This window comes from Aquila chrysaetos, chromosome 21 (assembly GCF_900496995.4).
Source record: "Aquila chrysaetos chrysaetos chromosome 21, bAquChr1.4, whole genome shotgun sequence".
NCBI lineage: Eukaryota > Metazoa > Chordata > Aves > Accipitriformes > Accipitridae > Aquila > Aquila chrysaetos.
The window spans coordinates 23310415-23332828 of record NC_044024.1 but is presented as its reverse complement, the minus strand read 5'-3'; the positions used below and the strand labels follow the sequence as shown (position 1 = coordinate 23332828).

Sequence of the window (22414 nt, the reverse complement as noted above, 5' to 3'; positions counted from 1 at the left end):
CAACCTCCCTGCCATGGGCAGGGATACCTTCCACTAGCCCAGGTTGTTTAGCTGTCCTAAGGTATGTGCAGGGAGGAGAGCATGATTTAATTCCACTCACAGATGCTGGCACAGGCTGGGAAACCACAGGAGGCTGGGAATACCCGGCTGTGCCCGAGCAGAGCGAACAGTGACTGCCCTCAGCCGGGGAGCGGAGGGGTGCGAGCGGGTTGGCAGGGTCGGAAGGCTGCAGGGTGAAGGGGAGCCTGTGTTCAGACCCGAGGAACGGCTGCCAAGGGTTTTTAATCGTGAGTTTGGGGAGCCGCTTGAATGAAACAACATCCGTCGCCGGGAGCCAGAGTAAAAGCTGCTATTTATGGTGACTCCTGAGTGCGAACTAAATAGCAGGCTGCAGCTCGTGGAGGATCAGATGGACAACAACCCCAGCGCCAAAGCAAGCTGAGCACGGTTAAAACTGGATTTACTGTTTACATGTTAGTAATGAAGCGTGGGAGGAATCCAGCCCCAAAAGCTCCCGGGTTTGGCTGCTCAGGTCACGGAGCAGTGTCGGGCGAGCAGGGAGGGAGTGAGCTTCTGCCCAGAGGTGTAGAGGGAGGATGTGGCTTGAGGGAGAAGTCCATGAGCAAGACGGAAAGATGCTCCAAAACAATGGTAAGGAAGAAGAGAAGGGAAGGGGCTTGTCCCTTGGGCGGTGGGAGGTGGTATTGTGCCTGTGCTGAGGGAGCAATCTCCCTGCCCAGAGCAGGAGGGGGGAGAAGGAACAACTGTAGGGAACTGGCAGAGATCTGCCACTTGGACACTGCCTTCAGTACAGGAAAAAACATTACAGAAAACCTCCAAATCTGTAACGCACATTTCAGTGTTTTGAAGCCAGTCTCTTGCCTTTGGGCCCTAACTCATTGTTTCCTTGGTTGAGGTTTGTCGTTATTAAGAGTGCATTTCCCTCGTCCCTGACTCCCCCCTGGGTCTTACTTGCTCTGGGGGAGAGGAAAGTGCCGTTCTCCGCTGCTGGCTGAAAACTCCCTCCCCTCCACGCCATGTAGTGCAGGTCCATGTGCTTGGGGACCAGCGTGGGGATGGCTCCCGAGGCAGCGCAGCCGGTGGCCACCCGACCCTCTGCAGCTCCCAGCTGGACCACGGACCCGCATCAGCCTCTGCGTGTTGCGAGGAGCTGAGTGCCCCGAGACCAGCTGGGGACTCACCTGGGCCAAGCAAGGAATGGCTGTGAAGATGCCAGAGAAGGACAGGGGGTGAGTTACTTGCCGTAAGCCCTCTGTCAGAATTGCGCCTTCCAATATTTATTCCTTCCTCTAGCGTTTAGCCGTGGAGCCTTGCAATTTTTGGAGGACGAATAGCTCGGTGGAAATCAAATGAAACTCAAAGCCTTTTCCTTATGTTCCAAAAAGAGGATTTATTTAGTGGATTTTAGCACTTTAAAATACACACATCTGAGTGTTGTGGAAGGGGATATACAAGCAAGCAGGACATTCACAGTTCAAGGCATTTAAGAAATACAGGCACTCTGGGAATTCCTGCAATAAAGCATCAGCTCCTGATCCTGCTGGCACTCTGTGGGCAGGTCTCCCGGCGGTTTCAGGCACTTGCTGGAGATAAACAATAAATAGCCGCAGAAAGCTCCCAGGAGAGATGCTGGGTGGGGAAGTGCTGCTCTTTCCCAAGGAGGTAAGTGCTTGATTAGAGAAGGTATGGCTTTCACAAGGCCACGTGCTCCAGTGAGGCATGGGATGCCTCGCGTCTTTTAGTGAGGCCAGACGCTGTTCCTTCACTCAGGGAAGGTTTCCTGTGGTTTCAGACTGCTCTGTTCTTCACGCTTTCAAATATCTGCATCACCTTGCCCACTGGTATGCAGCCTTCTCTCACGATGGTGATGCCACCTTTCCGGAGGAAGAATGAGAAAGTTAGGATAATCCCCAAAGGGTGAAAGAAAGGGATGGGGCTATAAAGGAACATCTTGGACCATTAAAGCCATCCAAATGCTCAGGACATTCAAATAATAAAGTCGTGTAGCAAGAGGACCAGAAACTTTGTCAGAAAGCAAAAACACCCACCAACACTGTCCCTGTACTTTGTTCAAGAGTTTAGTTTTCCACTAGAGAATCCCACTCAGATGACAACTCAGATCCAGCTAACACCACCTCAGCTTGTGCTATTACATCATTGTGGATGAGCTCCTGTAAACCCTTCATTCTGGTGGTCTACAAGGAGTATACACTGTTCCTTTCAGAAGCATCCACCCTCCCACTTGAAGCATTTTTGCTTTTATAAGGCAGAATTTGCTTGCACAACCATGTTTCTCCTCACTGCCTTGTTCTCTGTCAACACAGAGGTCCTCCAAGGACATCTTTTGTTTGTTCCTCTTCATCAACATGTTTGCAAATGTCCAGGCACTCAAGAACTGTTACTCTTGGAGCACACTGTGCTGCCAGATTGATACTATTGAAAGGAATGGAAATGTCCCAGGAAAATGTAATTGCTGACATAGAAAGGGTGGTTCTTACACTCACTTTCATCAATCTTCGTGCAGTTCACCACAGTTGATGCCACCACCTCATCAGATTCTCCATCACAGAGAACACCCTCCAGCTTATGGCCAAGACGCCTGCAGGGAAGGAAAACCAATAAAACTACACAGTACTTCATATTACATTGTGCTGAAGTTCCCCACAATGCAGGGCATCAAATCGTGATCTATACACCGCTTAAACTTGCTGGTGGTTTGCACTGCAGTAGAAATGCCAATGAACAGGGTACTCACGAGATGACCATGTCATGGTGTGTGCTGTCAACCTCTCCACTAGGATTAGCAGATGTGATTGCCAAGGGTCCCGTCATGTCAATGAGGTGTACCAGGACAGTCAGGTCAGGCACTCTGATCATGATACTGTCTTGAGTTCCCACTCTGCTGTAGCCTGCTCCGACCCCTGGAAAGGCAGACAGAGGATGTTGGCAGAGGTGAGACTGGCACAATACCTGGCATGGCATCAGAGGAAGATCTCCTCCTTTCTTTGCAAGTGACCCTGCTCCGCACCCCAAACAAAATTGCAAGTCTCTGTATAGTTTCAAAAAAGTTTCTTGATCAGAAATCCACAAGAGCAGCTGTAAGATTTTGGGACTAACTGCGAAAGGAAAAGATTAATGGCTGAAGATCTGCATAGCTGCCTTCACGGACATAGGATCTACCTATGTCACAGAGTTTAACTTCTTGTGATCATTGCCTACCCTCCCACCCTCTGTCACATACCTCTGCCTGTCAAGCACACATAACTCCTACTGTTTCTTCAGTCTTTAATATTTTCATTGATTCCCAGAAGCCAGGTTTGAGTGTGAATCATACTGCTGCTCACAGTGTTTTGCCTTTGTCCATATGGTAGAAAGGAAGAGGCGATGAGGAGAGTTGCCCATAGGAACCCCATCTGCCCCCAGGACCTCTCATCTGTCTTTGGTGCGCCACCCAGGCGTTGCTCATTCCTGGCTAACAGCTATGGGCTTGAAAGAGGTGACCCTCCCAGGCTGATGAGCCTCCCTTCCTTCGAGTTTGACTGGGTTAAAGAAATCACTGCCCTGGCTCACACTGTTCATGAGTCATTCCAGTTCATTAACACCCTCTGCTAAACATTTACCAAGACATGTAAGAGCTCCAGAGATGATTTCTCAGGATAAAATGAACAGAATCTCTCCTCATTGACATCCAAAAGGGTGTGTGGACTGCAGACCTGCTGTGTTGAAAACATGAAAGAGGGAGAGAAGGGCTGTCCTGTTCATCTCACCTAACTTCTTCAGCCACTCTCCTTTCTTGATAATGCAGCCGATGCCACCAGGGTAAACATTTTCCATGAATTCCCAAAGCAGCGGGCTGATGGGGGGAGCAGCTTCTCGCAACTGGTCCAGGTTTGAAATAAAGATGCAGATGGGCTTCTCTTGAGGCCTGTCCTGCAAAAAACAGGAAGAGAGGAAGGGAAAAAATAGATGAAGAGAGAAAGTTTGCGTTGAGAAGATCGAAGCCCATTGGAATTCTAGTTTGTGTGCTTCCCAGGGACCAGGAGCTCCAAGCAAGCAAAATGTTATCTCTGCACAAAATGCTGAGCACAGGAGGGGACTGCATGCTGCGATAGATGCCACAGCTCAGATCTGCATGTGCAAATTGAAGAAGAGAGAGAACAGCGGTCTGCTCTTGGGATCTTGGCAGGATGCATCCAAATCCGCTGCTTTAGCCACAACCAACACAGGGATGGAGATGCTCTGCTCATTATCGATGCTTTTAACACCTTATACACCAGGGGCCTGATTTTCTTCTAACTTTTGCTGGTATAAATCAAGGCCAAACTCACCAATTCATAACAGGATAATGGAAGGAGACCCTAACCCCCTGGAAACCAACATCTACATGACCGTGTCTTCAGTTCTTCGATGCTTTGAAATAAGTTTGCTGTAAAATGAACAGTGATATGGAGGGAAAATAAAAAGAGCTCACAAAGCAGTGTCATTTTAGTCCTCAACTGACATCAGTTTCAGCAGGGCCAAATGACTAAGGAACTGGGCATGTATTTACATTCTGTTTATATTATCTCATCGACAGGGAAGGTTAGCATTGGCACCAAAGCAGGACAGAAAAGACTGCCTTTGTTGCTGATGTTCACACTAAGTGCCAGCTGAGATAGTCTGTTATGCTTATTTCTCCAGGCTAGCCAGGAAATTGCCTCATGGAGAATAGACAGGGCCAGGCTGCAAAAGTTGTATTGAGGGTGCAAACTTTGGGTCTGATTCCAGCACTGAATGTCTCCAGAAGTCTGGGGAAATTTAGACCTGGGATTCTGATTCAGCACTTCGTAAGACACAGAGGACAAATACACATTCGGACCCACTTGTGACAAGCGTCGGGGCTGTTCCAGTTTGGGTTTGTGCTTTGCCCTCCGCCCTCCCAGTAAAACAGGACGTAGCTGTCTAATTCCCAGTGCCCGATGCCCAGAGCAGAGGGTGCTTTAGCCCAGGTTGCTCAGCTCAAAAAATGGTCCATGGCGTTTTGGTGTGGCTGCTCATAAACTCTACCCGTGGTCAAATTCTGACTCTTAGGACAACTCGAACCAAGGGACTCCCATTTCTGCTTCTGTACATAACTCATCTATAGGACATAAGCAGGATCCAAGTAACGTGATGACAGCCTTGTGTTCACACCTTGATTCTGTAGACCTTCTCGATGGCTTGAGGGTGTTTGCAGGAGGCTGCCAAAGCATACACGGTGTCCGTCGGGACCCCACATACAGCCCCTCTGTTCAGCAAGTCAGCAATGGTCCTCAAGCCACTTGTACAGTGGGACTTGGGGCAGATGCAGGGTGGAGGATCTTCGGTGTCCTTCTTAGAGGTCTCAGCCTGGAATAATCGGGAGGCAACAAGTCCCATTACAGTGGGAATAAGCAAACGTATGAAACACAGGGTAGGATTCAGACCACCCAAATCTCACTGTGCCGTGCTCCTTTGATAGTCAAAGGGCAGAGGCAGCCCTTCTAGGGACGCTTCACCTGAAGTAGGTGAGATGAATTACAAGGCAGAAGTGATTACTTCTGTCCCAGTAATAAAGTCAAAAAGACTAGCTCGGGTGCGGACATTTGAACTGCTGATGCCTAAAATTACAGGAGATGAATCCCACCCAGCACAGTGACTGCTTCCTGGAGAAATAACTCCTCTCCAAAATGAGCTAAGGAAACTGCTAGGGAATCTTAAATCCAGAGGAACATGAATAAGATCAAGTTTCAAGTGTTTTCTCATGAGTCTCTGAGGTTAGAAATGCTGATTTAATGAAAAAGTTTCTCTGTAGCAGGAATTAGAGCTCTCACATCAATCAACCCAGTTGGGTGGAACTGCCTTGGTCAGATATAGAAGACAGTAGAACAAGTTTAAAGTTAACAGATACAGTGGAGTTCTTGCTGTCCCCTTTGGGAAACTTTTAACTGCCTACTTCCCTGCCCCCAAGGTTATGGCCTTTAAAGATTCTGTCAACAAATTCTTGGACTGGAGCTGGCTAATTCCACAGGACCATGGAGATTAGCATTTTGGAGCAAGGTAGGAGTTTTGTAAATGTCCCTGCCCTTTCTCCAAGTTTCCATATATGTTATTCTTAATGGAAGAGATCTTGTTTTCAGCTCCTAGCTCCCTACAGAAATGCTGTGACTGGGATTTCAAATGGCACTAAGGGATTCAAAGGAAGGACATTCAATGGAAATCTGAACTCCCCTAGGGAGTTCCCTACCAAAGGCCAAAGACCCCAGGGTATCCCTCCTGACCAGCAAAGCTACACCATCATGCAAAAAATCTCTTACTGTGAACAGAGGGGGTCCCATCATCATGAGATCCTTCCCAAACATGCTGTTCGCAAGTGATGCTGTTGCTCCATAGAAACAGATGATGCTGAAGATGCTTAGCATCACAACTGAAAAAAAAAACCCAGAGAGTCAAAGGCAGGAAGGGTGATGACAAATTTTTATTTTCTTCTATGTCTCATGACTTCCCAGCATTGCAAATTTACTTCAGTCGTTCCTGTCACGCAACATTTGCAGTCCAACATGTTTGTGGGTCTAAAAATGCAAGGCATTTCCAGGCTTGCCTACCTGTGCATCTTGTGCCATATGGATTTTTTTTTTTCCCCTGGTGGAAAAGCTTCTACAAAGCATCTTGCTAAAACACTCTATGTAATTACAAATAAAATTCTCACTTGCTGCAAAGCCAAAGCTTCAATGGAACTACAGCCGTTCACACCGGTGGCATGTTTAGTCCATCCCAAATCTTAGCTCACTGAACAACTACTAGGAAGTAGGACTATACAGAATCTCAGGAGGTTGTCTTGATTCAGCAGTATCAGCCACACCTAAATGTTTATTAGAAAGATCAAGGACCTGGGGATGTTCTGAGGAAAGGTTTCCTCCTCCAGTCACACACACAGTCTTCTAGGGAAAGATGACACACTCTTCTGCTTGCTTTTTTCCGTATTGAGCTTGTGCAGAACATTGCTCCCCAACCAGGGACCCACTTACTGCACTTTATGGGTGAAGGTGTGAGGACCACATTCACCTAAAACTCACTTTCAAATGGCAAAGGGAGGTTCTCCAATGTAAAAAGCAGAAAACAAATGGTCAAGAGCTCCATTGCAAGGGTCATGCAGAGAAGCACCACATTAAAAGAGGAAGCTGTGAAAAGAAATAGAAACAAGAAGGACTCACATCAGAGAATGGCCCATAAAAATGTATGTGAAACAGCAGAAGAGTTCCTAAATCAGCTTAATCTTATTTGATTAAACTGAGCAGTCCATGATCTGACTTCCCTGTTCATGGAGGAACAGAGAGGTGCGGCTATGGTTTGTTCAGCCCTCGGCTTTCAAGAGACAAGCTGCCAAACCCTTAATCTGCCAGTACACTGTGCTCACATGGAAAACACTTCTCAGGCAGCCAAGAAGATTCTGATTTACAGCAGCTGGGCTGGAGGGTGACTGTGGATATATGCCAGTGGCCCAGTCCGTCTAACACTTTCACCTTATTTGAACCTTTTATTTTCTTTGAAATGTTCTTCCGTTCCCTTGTGACTATTTCTTCTAAGCCCAACTCAGCTTCTGTTACTGGCTGCAGGCAAAACATTTCAGTTCTTGCTTAACTGGAGTGACAGAGAGAGCTGGGACTCCCTCACTTGTGCATGTCCACCACAGAGTGACCACAGATGCAATTAATGATCTGACCCCAAATACCCCTCAATAAATGATCACATATGGTACTGAGACTTACCTAAAATAATTAAAAAAGTGTTGAGCACCAAAAAGGCAATAGAACCAGCAGTGAATCCTTCACTGTTCCCCGCACTGATGTTCACCAAGTGGCCTGAAATAGGACCAGCAGATTTGGTTGTGAGCAAACCATTAAGTGCAGTGTAACAGAAGAATGACATATCTGCAGTTGGAATGACTATAACTCAAACTAATTGATGGTGGCCGCTAGAAGGAAAATCTATCGCATCGAAACCCGTTGCTTCTGCAGTGCAAAGCATTTGAGGTATTAACTGAAGAACTGGTGATGGTTATCCAAAAAAGCTGATGATTTTACTCCAGCTTGTAATAAACAGGGTCTGGCTGAAAACATTAATAGCTTCTTGCCATACCTCTTAAGCAACAGCTTTAACTTTCCCCAAGGGTGCTCATTCTAATAGGACCTGGCATGGAGGCTGTACGAACATGCTGCCCGCCTGGTGCTAAATAAGGCTTTTTAAAGCCTGGACTCGTCATTCTGAGATCTTCTTTCATGGCTATGATCAACTAAGATGAATTGCTCTGGGCTTCTGAAGGAAAAATCCAGAACCTGGAGTCTTCCACTGCCTAAAAAAGCATGTCCTGAACTGTTATTCTGAGATAACAGCCCAGAGACAGTCTGAGTGCTGTCTCACAATAGTTTAGCAGGGAAATCTTGACCTCAGTTGGAGTTGAAGACACAACTTAGACTCTTGTACCTGTGAGAGTACCAAGTGACTGCAGCAGTGGCAATCAATTACATGAGTATAAGCTGGTGTGTTTGGCCACTATCTTTTTACAAGAAGGAATATTGGTAAACCTGATGTCATTGATTCCCCTGGGAGAAGGAATTATGTTGGAGAAAGCAATCTGAAATTTCCTAAAAACATCCCTTTATTTTTGGGTAAGCGAAATAGTAATCCTGACCTTACCTGCAAACCGAAGCCAAGTCCACGCTCCCCAGAAGGCAGCATAGCAGAATGGAAGAATGCAGCCAAACCTTCTCCCTCCTTGAACCTGGATCCTGCAGACATACAGCTGCATTATGGCTCCTGGGATGAGCACGGAGGGTATGGAGAGTTGCTGTCTGCTGGGGTCACTGAAAGTACCCTGGATGGCAGAGACTGCAGCCAGGCCATTGCAGATATAGAACAAGGCATCTGGCACTTCAGCTCTGGTGCCGCTTGGGAAATTCTTGGACCGTGTGAAGAAGATTTTGGCGGTCATCAGTGTGGTTTGAAGAGCTGAGCTGGACATAGCCTGGGCACCAACTGGAATCAAAGCCTTCTCCCCGATGGAGTTGATAAGGCTGGCAAAAGTGGCGTACATTGAGAGAGCAGTGCAAAGGCTGCAGGCAGCCCCCAGGAACAGGTAAGCTCCTGGCACTGGGATCTGATGGATGGAGGCGGTTGTGAGGATGATGAACGAGGCATTTTGCAGCATCTCCAGGGTATCTTTGTGGGTTGACATCAGAAAGAGCATGCAGGCAATGGCCAAGAAGAACCACCCTCCAAACATTCCCAGCCTGCTTTCCTGAGCCTTGGACAGCCCAAGGAAGGTGGTGAGTGTAAACTCTTCCCAAGACATCACCAGCCAGTAGAGACTGTGGACACCAAACTTGGTAGTGTAGTAGACATCGCCTCTCAGATAACTGTAGAAGCTGGACAGCAGCTGGCAGCTGGAGATGATGGATATCCACGCTGCTCCGACACAGAAGTTCTTCATGTACCCAAAGAAGTAAAAGGCAAATAAAAAGGGAGAGACAGTATCGCAGATGTTGCCCAGGGCCATTGGCTCGGCATACTTTGTATTCTTTTTCTTTTCTTCCCCAATGGCCTTGGAAGAGCTCTTCTGTGCTGACCCCAGTAGCAAGACATTGAAGAGAGGATGCCCAAAGCCTGGAAGGACGTACCGTTGTGTGACGCCCTTCAACAGGAGAGCCACCGCTCCATACAACCCACACATGACAATGACAAGCTCAATGACACCTGACACTACCAGGGCCCACTGGCCAAACAGTGCGACAGCTTCAAACACCAGGGCAAGTGCGATGGCCCCAAATATGAAGGGCATAATGTAGTTCACTGTGGCTGAGCAGAAAGAGAGGATAAAGGAAATGGAAATGTAGGCCACCAGCCCCGCCACCGCGCTTTGGCTGGCAGAGAGGTGGGCCATGCCAGTGGGCAGGAGGTGGCTGGCATTCCCTGAGGGCAGCGTTATGTTCTGCAAGGAGGGGTAGGCGGCTGCAATGATGCGTGTAGCCCCGTAGCTACTCCACAGAGCGGAGAAGGTGAGAAAAGCTGCGCCTCCGAGGTGGTCGTACTTGCGGAATGCAAGAAATCCTGCCAGGAGCTGGACGAAGCCTCCAATCAGGACGAGGTGGACACCTGAGAGACACATGAAGAGGTCAGGTAGGAGGCAAGCCACGAAAAGGCTTGAGCTGCAGGAAGCGGTGCTGCATCTGCAAGCTCTGGGGGACAGCCCGCCCCAGATCCCACAGCCTTCTTGTGACTAGCCCTGTGGCCTCTGTCTTCCCCTCTCTTCCCACCTTGATGACAATTTCTGTGCTGAGCCTTGGTGTGCGGCCACTGAGCCCCTTAGTAGGCTCGGTATGGTGAGCAGGTCCAGGAGCGGTTTGGATCTGTGAGGGTAGGGGAATGGGACCTGAAGGGTTTGGACCAGATTCCTGGCAGAGTTGCTGGGGAAGGAGGAGCAGCTGTCCTAGGGAGCACACAGACCCTCTGTCCGTTGGAGAAAACCCTACATTTCCCCACCAGTGCTGTCCATTGGCCCATGGGGATGACTCTCGAAGAGTCCATCCTGCCTGGCGCTCTCAGGGAAAGTTCACCTCCGACCAGCAGCCCCAGTGTCCCCCGTGAGCAGCATCACCCACCTGCGAGGATGTCCTCTGCTCCCTGTGGCCCGAGGCCGGTGTGCACCACGGCGAAGTTCTGCAGGCAGAGGAGGAAGGCGCTGACCACGTTCGCAAGGAGCCCCAGCACCGCCGGCTCGCTGTAAAAGACGGCCGCGAAACCCGCCGCGCTCGCCATGGCCCTTCCAGACAAAACAAGAGTGTCGGCGGTCGCCCCCACAACCTCACCGTCGTCGGCGTCTAGACCAGCACTGCTTTGGCTCGGGCGCTCAGCCAGCCTTCAGAGCCATGCCCCTGCTCCGAGGAGGGAGAAACTGGTGACAGGCTCAGGTGTTTCCATCGTTCCTCCCCGCTCGTTGCTCCAGACAAAGGCTCAATTCAAAGCAGAACTTTAGGTGCCTACTTTCCAGAGCCCTATCCAGAAAAAACACACACAACCTATTTAGGCTACGAGGATTTCTGGCAAAAACATGTTTAGGTGCCCCAAAGCGCTGCAGGTGGTGGTGATGGTTCCTGCCCCCTCTTCTCCAGGCTGCTGGAGATGGAGAGGAATGAATAGCCTAACACAAACGAACAAACATTCAGACGAAACCCACAAGGTATTTTTGAGCCATTCCAGGACATTTCTTATCCACTGTTACAGACAAACAGGCAGGCACAACGCACACATACACAGTCTCCCTTCCAGATGGAATTTTCCAGCTCCATCCCTTTCTTGAAACCTTAGTGACTAAATAGTCTATTTTCAAACCCTTCATATTTCTACCATTAACTCGTCTATTTGCAGGCAGCCCCCACATTTCCATTCCTCTGCACTCCTGGGTACCATGAGCTGGAGTTTTCTCTCTGGAGGTTTTTGTTAGGAAACAAAGAAGAAAATAAAACAGCAATGCTCTTGTTATTTTGGCATTTTTAGAACATTTTATGACCTAAAGGAGCTGGAAAGGGAGAAAGTGATGTATTCTGTTCTCAGCCATTCCAAAAAGCCTTTTGGAAAGAAAGGAAAGCATGCGGCACTACTATTGATATGGGAAGTGAAAGGGAGTGAAGGAGCACCACCCAAAGAAGAAAGAGTTTTTTGAATATTAATGAACATAAATCCCAGTGCCTACTCTAAACACACAGTATTGCTGGGCAGACATACGTGTTTTGCAAACATCAGTGGCCTCTGGACTCTTCTATTCCACTAAAACCCCCGTGTTTTCTTTCTCTCCATTTATTCTGAAGGATGTAGTTTTCACAAAAATGAAGAGTGAAGGATAGATTGACTCCTAACAACTCTGAACTGATTCAGCAACTTAAACACTCATGAAATGTGGAAAGGGTAAGAACTTTCAAGTGAACCTTGGGGGAAAATTAATTCATTAATTATTTGGTTGTGCAAAAGGTCAGACTTTCTGGTTTGGAAAGACAGATGCACAAAATCACAGTTCTGCGGGAGGAACACTCTTTTAACGTTAAGCATCTGTATAAACTACTAACTTGAAGGAGGCCCTGAGAAACGATGCACCCTTAGGAAGAGCTGAGCAGCTTCCTCTGGAGTCCATGATGTTGTCTTTTTTTTTTTTTTAAATGACATTCAGATATAAATAAGTGGTTTGCTTTAAATGGTTATACTTGGAGGCGGGCCACAATATTAAGTTCCTCCAGATGTTTCACTCTGAAATAGCTCAGACAGTGGCTTTCTAGGCATGCTGCAACAAGCCCCTGTTTTGAGTCGGTTTCTGGAGGAGGATGAGATGGGTTTTCTAGAGGAAGATGGGCTGGCCAGGTGACTGCTTGGCTCACAGAAGTGGTTTTCAATTTGCCAAGGCTCACTTTGTTGGTGGTTACTGCATAACTAGCTGTGCAAGCAGTTTTAGAGCCTGCGATATACACCTTGGTTTTGTGAAGGATGTAGAGACACAACTAATAGGGCTGATTCCCTCTGCTTGCAGTGCAATCCATCATAGGACATCTGAGAAGGGGGGAAAAGATATACCAGAATATGCCATATCAGGCTACAGAGGTGTACAGGGAAAGGATGTGAGAGGATTTAGATCAAGATATGGAAAAGGAGGAGGATGAAGGAGCTTCCCTTGGGAGGAGAGGGTTTTGGGGTTGGAAACAGCTGCAGACCTGCTCCGCTCACACCTACCCACAATATTCCCCCATGCACTGCAAACACAGACTTGTGGTCCCTGTCCGAAGACCATTTCAGCATTTGTGCATTGCCTCCCGTCCTCTATTTAGTGCAACATAAGGACACATCAAATAATTAATCTCCTCCCGTTCTTCTCAAGAGTAGCAGCACTAGTAACGCTGTGGGCTGCACCAAGATCTGGAGTAACGAGGGTCTGCGTGGAAACACTCTGAGGTGTTTTCTGTTCAAAGTATGCCCGAGCCTTGTTTGCCTCTAGGATAAAACCACTCATTGCTGCTGCCACTCTCCGTTTCATACAGCTGCTGCCTCTGGCACTTTGTAAGGACCTGTTTCTCTGCATGCACTACAGAAAACTGATAATGTGACACCTCTGCTCCCCAATCTGTGCAACACGGCAAGGAGGGATCTCCCACCACGCCTTTCCTTTGCGCTGAAGTCTGCAAACTGGGCGTCCTCAGCAATGACTGGTGCAACGTAGCTTTTTGGGTAGAGATTATGCAGGCAACACAGGGCAGTGCGGAGGCAGAGGAGCAAAGGGGAAGTCCCTTTCTACCGTGTGGGGTTAGCAGCTCTCTGTCCACATGGGGTACAAGCCAGCACAGCCACTGTCCAGGAAACCGCGAGGATGGAGACGTCCCCACGGTGGGGAGGTACCTGGAGACCTGGGGCACTGCCAGGCTTTTCAGAGAGCTGGCTCTACTGAACGGATGGGGCAGCCCGGGGGGAGCCTTCCGTTGCACAAATCCCTCGTGCAGCGAAGGCAGAGCCAGAGCCATCCCCTCACCCACCCCACCTCCTCTGTCTTCTTTGCTTTTCCTGCTCCCCCCTGACATTCTTCAGCCTGGGGTTTGCAGAAATGGCTTGGGATGTCCTCCCCCCCCCGTCGTGGCTCTTCTCCCCTCAGCGTGACCTCTGAGCCATGCCCACGTGGCCAGCGTGCCAGCCGGGCTGCAGCCTCTGAAAACCTTTTCCTTTACTTGCCGCCTCGCTCACAGTAACTTCCTTCACCCTCTCCGGAAAAGATAATTCCCCTCTGCACCCCCTCTCCATCTTGCTGTTATACCCGGGCTTTGCAGACATCACTGTGTGCATCCGCTTTGCACTGACATCTGCTGCCTGGGCTTCCTCACCTTGGCTAATATTAAAGGGAATATGCTGGTGTATGGACTTTGCCTCCACAGGAGGTTGGAGCAAGGTTTAGCATGCCATGGGACACATATATAGATACCCAGAAGTTAAATTTTCAGACTCTTATTCCCCAGTGGCATTTTGCGATTAGTTTTCCATCCCACCTTACTAATGATAACAAATGTTTATATAGCTCTGAGAAAACACTGCGTCTCTCAAGATAAACATGTTAAGAAAATGAAATGCAATACTTTTTGGATAAGCACACAGCAAGATTAACAGTGAACGACAACACTACGCAGCTGGATTAAATATCACAACCCTGACTCTCCTCTGGTGAAAAACAGCACGAAGTTGCCTGAGATGCATTGCTACATTCACAGTGATCATGGGTCTGCCTAGTATTTAGTAGAAAATTCAGGCTGGTTTTAAATGCAAGGTGTATCACACCAGGCTGTTATTCTGTACCAAATAATACACAGCATGTTAAATGTCCCCAGTTTTCACTAATGGACAAAGCAAAGAGCCATGGCATTCCCCCAAAGTCCAAACATTCATTTGGGAACAAAGGGTCCTGATGTCTCCTGGAAGCTACAGCGTTCATGTCTGCACTAACATTTCAATGAACCGGCAGCACATGGCAGGCAACATCGCAGAGCTGAGTATTTAGAAGAAGGAGAGCTATGAAAAGATTCAGCCAAATGACAAAACACTGAATGTATTCAAGAAAAGCATCAAAGAAAAACACCAATGCCACGCTTCTCCCTCTGCAGCTTGGATTACCTGGTTTGGTGACACTTCAGCTCAATGGGAGGATGCTCTTGTCCCTCTCATTTCCTGGTAAGTACCAGTTTTATAGTCCTCCTCTGTAGGAGGAGCCTGGGGCCAGTTGCTTCACACATTGGCACCTATGGCATTTTGGAGACAGGAATTTCCTTGAACTTTGTCAGTTATTGTCTTAAATCTTTTTTTTATTTCCTGAAACCAGGGGGGGTTTCCCTTCTGTTCAGCAGAAAAAAGCCACCCCTCCTCATCTATTCCCCCCACCCTCTCAGTCCCCAGAGGCTGATGTCATCACACTTGAAATTCAGTTGCAAAAAAACAAAAAGCAAATTGCCTTTCAGAAGCATATATAAACCCTGACACCAAAGCACCTTTCAGACAGACACCTCTCCCATCCCTCGAATAGAGCAGTGCAGAGCTGGGGATTAAGCAGTGGTAACAGCCACCAGCATGCTCTACTTAACCTTACAGGTAACTACTATTTCATGTACGAAACCTATCCATCTCTGATCTTTCCTTTTTCACTTTAAGGAGGTAATGTCGTTTTCCGGGCGGTTCCTCAACTGGTCAGAATTGTCGTGACATTAAATGGGAGCCTGCCCCAATACTAACAAAAGCAGATGGTTTTCACAGACACTTTTTTTCATAGTTACTAACCTGTTCCTTCCATGTCTGTTCCTTTTATGTGTCCCAAATGTGTTTTGTATGGTGCCATGGCGGGAGGGTTGTTGTTGTTGGGATGTACTGTGTGGTTTTTCTCCTCGTGTCCACGCTGAGCTGGTTCTGCTCACAGCCGTAAGAGGATTTCATGGTAGGTCTGAAAAGGCTGTGCTGCCCCTTCTCCTGTGCTGCTTTATTTCCCTGGCTATTCTTGGCACCCCTGCTGGACTGAGCTTTGGAAAATATTTTTTTCCTCCTTTAAATATGTAGTTCATTTTATCCACTCGTTTGATCTGTGAGTGTCTTACAATGCCATGTTAGAGTCACAACCGGTAAAACGGCTGTGAAAAAGTTCAAGCAGCTTAGGTGACAAATGCTCTTTGTCTTTACTCTAGAAATCCCAGAAGTTCTTGGCAAGCTCCCGGCAAGTTCACAAAACTGCTGCTCATGGTTTGTATCTCTCTGCAGAATAGCATTCCCTATCCTTTTTTAAAGAGCATCCCAAAATAATCATGTCATGACTTTTAAAAAAAAAAAAGTGCTGGGCTAAGCGTGCTGAGATAAACCGCTCAAATTCTTGGAAGACAAAGCATGCTTGGGGGGTCTTGTGGTGGTTATTGCCCTCGGTTGCTAAAGAACAAGGAGAAAAGTATCAACTGGCAGATATGTTGATTGCTAGTCCAGCGCTAAACCTGAAACTTTAACTGATTTAGAACCAGACTTTCCAAATTCTTACTCTTTGACCATAAATGTAAGATACTTAAATTGTAGCTGTCATCAGATTGTTCTGATCCTTAACTCCTCCATTTGTCATTACTGCTTTATTACATCTGATCTTGCTATTAGCATTGCTTGCAGTGATTCGCGGACCATTCTCCGTGTCTCATAGCCAGTGTGCTGTCTTCTCCAGCACTGCATGTCTACAGCTTCTCTGCTCAGACAAATTAAGTAGAACTTTGTGGTGTAGCCACTTGGTCTATTATAAGTTTGTCTATTAACTTATTTTAAAATGTGTTTTTAGTACAATAAATGCAACGAATGTTACTTACTGAACACTTGAGAACAAGAGAAATAATAATAATCCATGCAGATCTATTTGGTCTTGGACAGAATCTTTTTTTTTTTTTTTTTTTTTTTTTTTTTTTAAGTTCTGCAGCACAGCTGCCATACCAGGACAAAACCACTGGAGTCATGAAATGTTTTTAACTGAAGGGTTAAAAAATATCACTGCCTACTGAAGGGACAAAGAGCATTTGATGACAGGAAGGAAGCAATCATGATTTTATGGGTGCAGTGTGATTCGAGCAGATTTTCCTCCAGCCTCTCCAATCTAGTTTGACTTCACTGTTTCCTTCTCCTTGAGGGTGTTGGTGCTTTCGTTTGTGCTATACTGAAGATGCTCTCAGAGTACACAGAGAGGACGCAGATTTTTGTCAGCAGAAGGTTTCCAAACTGCTGAGTGTTACAGATTCCTATATCAATATATTTCATAGAGCCGCTGCAAGGAGTGAATTTTATTTCAGTGAGTCACAGCAATGATGACATTCTCAGCTGTGTTTACAAGTGGTTTTTAGACTCCTAGGCTCGAGGTGAGTCCAAATACATTTGCAAGCAAACTGTGAGTCAGTAGGCATGACATTTAAGAATGAATACAAGCTAGTGAAATTAAGGAATAGTCATTTTTTTTATTTGGGATATTTTTTGTTTAAAAAATAAAGTGTCATATGTACCTGCTGATTTTGATGAGGTTTCCTGTAAGATGTTGAAGCAAAGTATTTTTATTTTCTTGCTTCACTCATCTTGACTTTTTCATGTGATTAGTTTCATTTGGACATTAATGCCATCTTTTATCTGTGTGCATGTGTGTGTGTATCCCCCACATACATGTATATGTGTGTATATAAATATGGATTTGCAATCATGCAAATGTTAGCTATATTGAATTTTATAGTTTTCCTACTCTCATGTGCACTCTCAAAATTATATTATAAATTATAATGGGTCATAATAATTATAACATCAAAACAAAGCAATTTGTCACTGAAATCCAGTTCCACAAAATTTTAACACCTCCAAAGATTTGGAAATGGTGACTTCCAAGTCCAAAAGTGCCAGTACCTTGTGCTGTCTGCGCAGCTCTACCTTACAGGTCATAAATATGGACACTGATTTTGCCTTGGGAAGTTCGATGTGTTGCTTCTTGTCTACCAGCAAAGGTGTTTTCAGAGACAGGAAAAACTTTCCTTCAAACACGAAGCTCAGGAGGTCTTCTGGTTTAATACCCTTCTGAAGCATAGGCTGAATCCTCTGATATGCTGAGCTCAGCTATGAAAGAACACACAAAGGACTTTTTTTTCAGCGCTAGTATCCTTTCGAGTGCATAGGGCTTAAGAGCTTTGCTGGCTGAGTCAAGACACCTTGGTGCCTTGTAGGACCAAACTTCTGGATAAATCTGGGCTTTGGGTCTAGTCCTGCTTGCCAAAAAATAATGGAAGCTATAGGAAGTTTGGGGTTTATGTGATCCACTCCCAGCACAGCACTGCTGGTCATGTAGCGGGGCACCTGCTCTGCCTTTTCTCCAGATAAAGGGACATAATTTGTGTTGACTCCCCAAAAGATGGTCGCTTGAAACCCAGGGTGGGGGGATGTGGCTGAGCCCTGAAACTGCTTCACTTGAACCTTCCTGAAGCCACGCCGGGAGGTGCACAGAGCAGCCCTTACGGAACGTGAAGGCAGTAGCAGACAGGACATGCTGTGGACCCTTGAAAACCCATGGAGAGGGACAGGATTCACACCAGCCTGCTCGCCTTGGGCTCCTTGTGCCGGCGGTGGGGGAGAAGTGGCACCTCCCCTCGGAGAAGATGCCAGTCCCGGGTCCAGGAGCATCTCTCCACTGTTTATAGAGGGAGCCTGGAGCCATGGTGCTCCTCTCTGAGACTCCGCCAAGTGCCTGAAGCCACAGGAGGTGACTCTGGGCCCAAATGGCGTTCTCGGGGAGAGGCTCCCAGCCTGGGACAGCACAGGGAAGCCATACATCCCCTCCCAGATCTGTAGGGCTGTATGCAGCCTTATGACCTAAGGGACGTGCTGGGCAGATCCTGCACTCTCCAGCTGCCTTTGCCCTTCAATAAATTCAGTGAGACCAGAGAGTGAAGACCAGTGAGCTGTCAGCACATGGCCCACATGTGTCTTTACCCCCTCCCTTCTCTCTTGGTGCTGCAGTGGTGGCCAGGAGTGCTCCAGATGAGACTGTGACCAGCAGCTTTGCTTCCTTCATCCATGCAGTACGACCTGAGCACTTGTCCAAGACTGTCCGTCAGAGAAGCAAGAGGATGATCCTCGACAGCATTGGGGTTGGCCTTGTGGGCAGCACGACGCACGTGTTTGATATCGCTCTGCGGTACTGCCGGGTAGGAGAAGCCCTATATTACCATGTAGTTATGTGGTCCCCACCTTGACACCACCACCACAACCAAAGCCTTATTTCAAGGCTGACGTAGGACTCCTGCCTTGCAGTAGAAGGGTGTTCTGGCATCACACAACCACTACTTCACTCGAGGTCCTCACCTGAATTTCCTTCCCTTTCACAGGAGCTGTACTCTTCAGTTGCTGTGAGCTCTGTCTATGGCAAGCCAGGCGTAAAGCTCTCCCCCACGCTGGCTGCGTTCACCAACGGAGTTGCGGTAAGGCAGGCTCTTCCAGGAGAAGCTCTGCTTTGTGGTGCCTTCAAAGACACTAGCTAATATTACAGAAAGCAAACTGGTAACTGGGAGGGGTAATGAGGGACAAGAAGACATGGGCTCCTCTCCAGTCTTGCACACTGCTTTTAGAGGGACCAAACAGCCACCGTGGGGACCACCAGGTGACTGGGTGAATGTTGTTACAGACGTAGGCTCAGCAATATCAGCAAGGACCCCTAGCTCCCTCAACTTCCAGCCCCTCACACCAGCATGTCCTTATCTCCATTTCTCTGGCAGACTCATTCCATGGACTTTGACGATACCTGGCACCCTGCTACTCACCCATCAGGGGCTGTTCTGCCAGCTCTTCTGGCAGCTTCCCAGATGCTACCTCCAAGCACCAAACCCAATGGCATGGATTTCCTGCTGGCATTTAATGTGGGCCTGGAAGTGCAAGGAAGGCTCATGCATTTCTCCACTGAGGCTCATGACATTCCAAAAAGGTAAATCTCCTTTTCTTCCCCGAGTAGGAAGAGGGTTGGTGAGTCTGTTGACAGGCCTGCTCAGGGTTTCAAAATGTTTGTTTAAGTCCGGCTGAACTCAAGATCAGGGTAAACCCCTACTGAGAGCACAATGCCAGTTCTGCCAGAGCTCATGAGGCACCACATAGTCATTTGGTGACCTCCAGTGATCTTGCCTCAAAAATAACCACCAAGAGGACTACCACTGAGTCTGCAGTGTCGTCATCTAAACTAACCAGGCCAAGAGCACAGGACAGGCAGTGGCCCACAGCCATGCAGACAGCTTAATTGTGGGCACAGTCCTTGGCACAATTTCTGCCTGTGCCAACTGCCATTCACCAGACAGTGCCCTGGTGTGGTCCAAGGAATATCATCGACCAGGAACTGTTACTCGGGCACGTTGGATGAGGCCACCTTATTTGTCTGGGCGGGGGGAAGTTTGGCTGTATGGACACAAGCCGTGCCACCTACTTTTAGGGAAAATTAAAATTTGCTTTCTGGAGATGCTGAGCTCACCCTCTTGTCTCCAATGAGGTTTCAAGTAGATGCGTAGTTTCCGGATGGCTAAATTTTGAGTTAGGTGAATCCCACCTGCACCAGAGCCGTGAAGGATTTCCACTGCCTGACTTGGCAGTTCATTTCCAGTCGCATAGGCAGGCCTGGTAGGTGAGGTGCTTGGGTTCTGCCTGTGCCAAGCAGGCAGGGATGCTCATATCTGCAATTTCCCCTTTAGGTTCCACCCTCCCTCGGTGGTCGGTACCATGGGCAGTGCTGCGGCCACCGCAAAACTGCTCTCTCTCAGCGCGGCCCAGTGCGGGCACGCTCTGGGCATTGCCGCATCGCTTGCAGGGGCACCCATGGCAAACGCTGCCACCCAAGCCAAGCCGTTGCATATCGGAAATGCTACCCGCCTGGGCTTTGAAGCAGCACTGCTGGCCGCCCGAGGGATGGAGGCTAACCCCTTAATTCTGGATGATATCCCTGGTTGCTCTGGATTCAGTGCTTTCTACAGTGTCTATCAACCCAAACCACTGTCCACACCAAGTGACCATCATGAATTCCTCTTGGAGAAGCAGGATATTGCTTTCAAGCGATTCCCAGCCCACCTGGGGATGCACTGGGTGGTGGATGCTGCCTTGTCTGTCCGGAACCTCTTCATCAACTATGCAGGGTCCTTCTCTCCCTCTTTGATCCGCACCATTGTGCTGAAGATCCCGGTGTCGAAGTACATCAATCGGCCTTTCCCCAGCTCTGAACACCAGGCTAGACACTCCTTCCAATTCAATGCCTGTACTGCCCTGTTGGATGGTGAAGTGGGCCTCAGCTCCTTCACGGAGAGCAGCATCCACCGGCAGGAGGTGAGGGAGCTGCTGGACAAAGTGGTGGTGGAGCACCCCGAAGACAATGTGGCCAACTTTGACAAGATGTACGGAGAGGTGGCACTGCTCCTGCACAGCGGGGATGTCCTGACGGGCAAATGTGACACTTTCTATGGGCACTGGAGGAAGCCTCTGAGCAAAGAATCGCTGCTGAAGAAGTTTCGATCCAACGCCTCTCATGTGCTTCCAGAAGAAAAAATAGAAGCCATCATCACTATGGTGGACAACCTGGAGAATCTGTCAGATAGTTCCCAGCTGGCCTGCAGCCTGTGAGGGAACAGCAAGTGGGTTTTTGACAAGGGACTTGCCCTGGTGAAACTCTGATTCCTTTCTTCATTGGTGCTTTAGTATTGATTTCCAATGACAGGAAAGTTCCCACCCCTTGAAGTCAAAACAAGCGCTTTAATACCAAAGGAGCCCATGAGGCAGGAGGTGTGTCTGTGTCAGTAATTAGTACACAGATTAAATTTCAACTCATGGTTGGTGCTGTCTGAGTAGCTGAAAGGCCACCACAAATACAAAAAAAATCCCATGGGAATCTATGAGAATCCTGGGGTATCATTTGGAAGCTCGTTCCCCAGAAGGAACTGTGTCTAGATATTTTTTAAAGCTGCATTCAAAGTTTTTCTGCGCAGAATGCCTAACCGCTGAGTCTGGGAAGAAAAGGAAGTTCAACTACAAAATGTGTGCTTTTCTTAGTGCTCTTCTGGGCACTTTTTGGATTATGGTTAGTTAGTCATGCTGGCCAGATGAAAAATCTATCAGTTACTGTAAACAGCACTGCCTGCAAAACTCTCAGGCAGAGAGGGAATTTTTTTCTTTTCCAGTAAAAGCCTCCCATTTCTCCAGCACTTGGGAAGAGCTTGTCACTTCTCTGTGTGCAAAGGATGGTTCAAGTACCCTTAAAACCTCTGTGTCTTTTCTGAATGAAAGGCAATTGGTAGGTGAGGAACCCTACATCAGTCCCATACCTACCTCCTACACCTCCTGTGAGGTGATCCCTGCCAATCCTAGGGCTGTGCCACATCATCCCTCCTGGCTTTGTGCAGGTCACCCAGGCACCTATTCAGAGCTGGCTCACCAGAGATGGGGTCTATAGTCCGTGCAGAGATGGGGACCTCTGGATGGTGACTTGGGCACATACACGCTGTGACTCACATTGGGAAATTCCTGTTTCTCTCCCCTGAGAGGAGGGAAAGCTTACTGAGACTCAGTTCTTAACTTATCTTTCCAGCCGGGATGAAATCTATACTTGTGCTCCTGAGTAGCCATTCACCGAAAGGCTTTCTTACCTGCATCCTTTCTGAACAGTGAGGTGGAGAACTATGCAATATTCCTCTGTACATTAAACAAATACTGTGATTGCTGATCCAAACGACTTGTTTCCAATATGATCATGATATAGATACAGAATCTGTTGCAGAAGTGAGGGTTGCCTTCTGCAAGGGTGATTGAGATGGGACTA

At 47.8% G+C, this 22414-nt stretch overlaps 2 protein-coding genes across 2 annotated transcripts; one reads left to right on the top strand and one right to left on the bottom strand.

Annotated features, from left to right (window-relative positions):
* Nucleotides 1-1430: 1430 nt before the first annotated feature.
* Nucleotides 1431-14738, bottom strand: LOC115333921. The gene is made up of 11 exons (XM_029997512.2): nt 14710-14738; nt 10677-10837; nt 8716-10170; nt 7788-7880; nt 7095-7199; nt 6336-6445; nt 5194-5388; nt 3789-3951; nt 2777-2942; nt 2526-2620; nt 1431-1895 (listed from the first exon to the last, which is right to left on the bottom strand). The coding sequence occupies exons 2-11, from the start codon at nt 10831-10833 to the stop codon at nt 1810-1812; spliced, it is 2625 nt and encodes an 874-aa protein (XP_029853372.1). The 5' UTR covers nt 10834-10837; nt 14710-14738; the 3' UTR covers nt 1431-1809.
* Nucleotides 14739-15097: 359 nt separating this feature from the next.
* LOC115333923 (cis-aconitate decarboxylase-like) lies at nt 15098-21222 on the top strand. Its single transcript, XM_029997515.1, has 6 exons — nt 15098-15180; nt 15765-15819; nt 18592-18779; nt 18960-19052; nt 19347-19552; nt 20304-21222. The coding sequence occupies exons 1-6, from the start codon at nt 15160-15162 to the stop codon at nt 21220-21222; spliced, it is 1482 nt and encodes a 493-aa protein (XP_029853375.1). The 5' UTR covers nt 15098-15159.
* Nucleotides 21223-22414: the final 1192 nt, after the last annotated feature.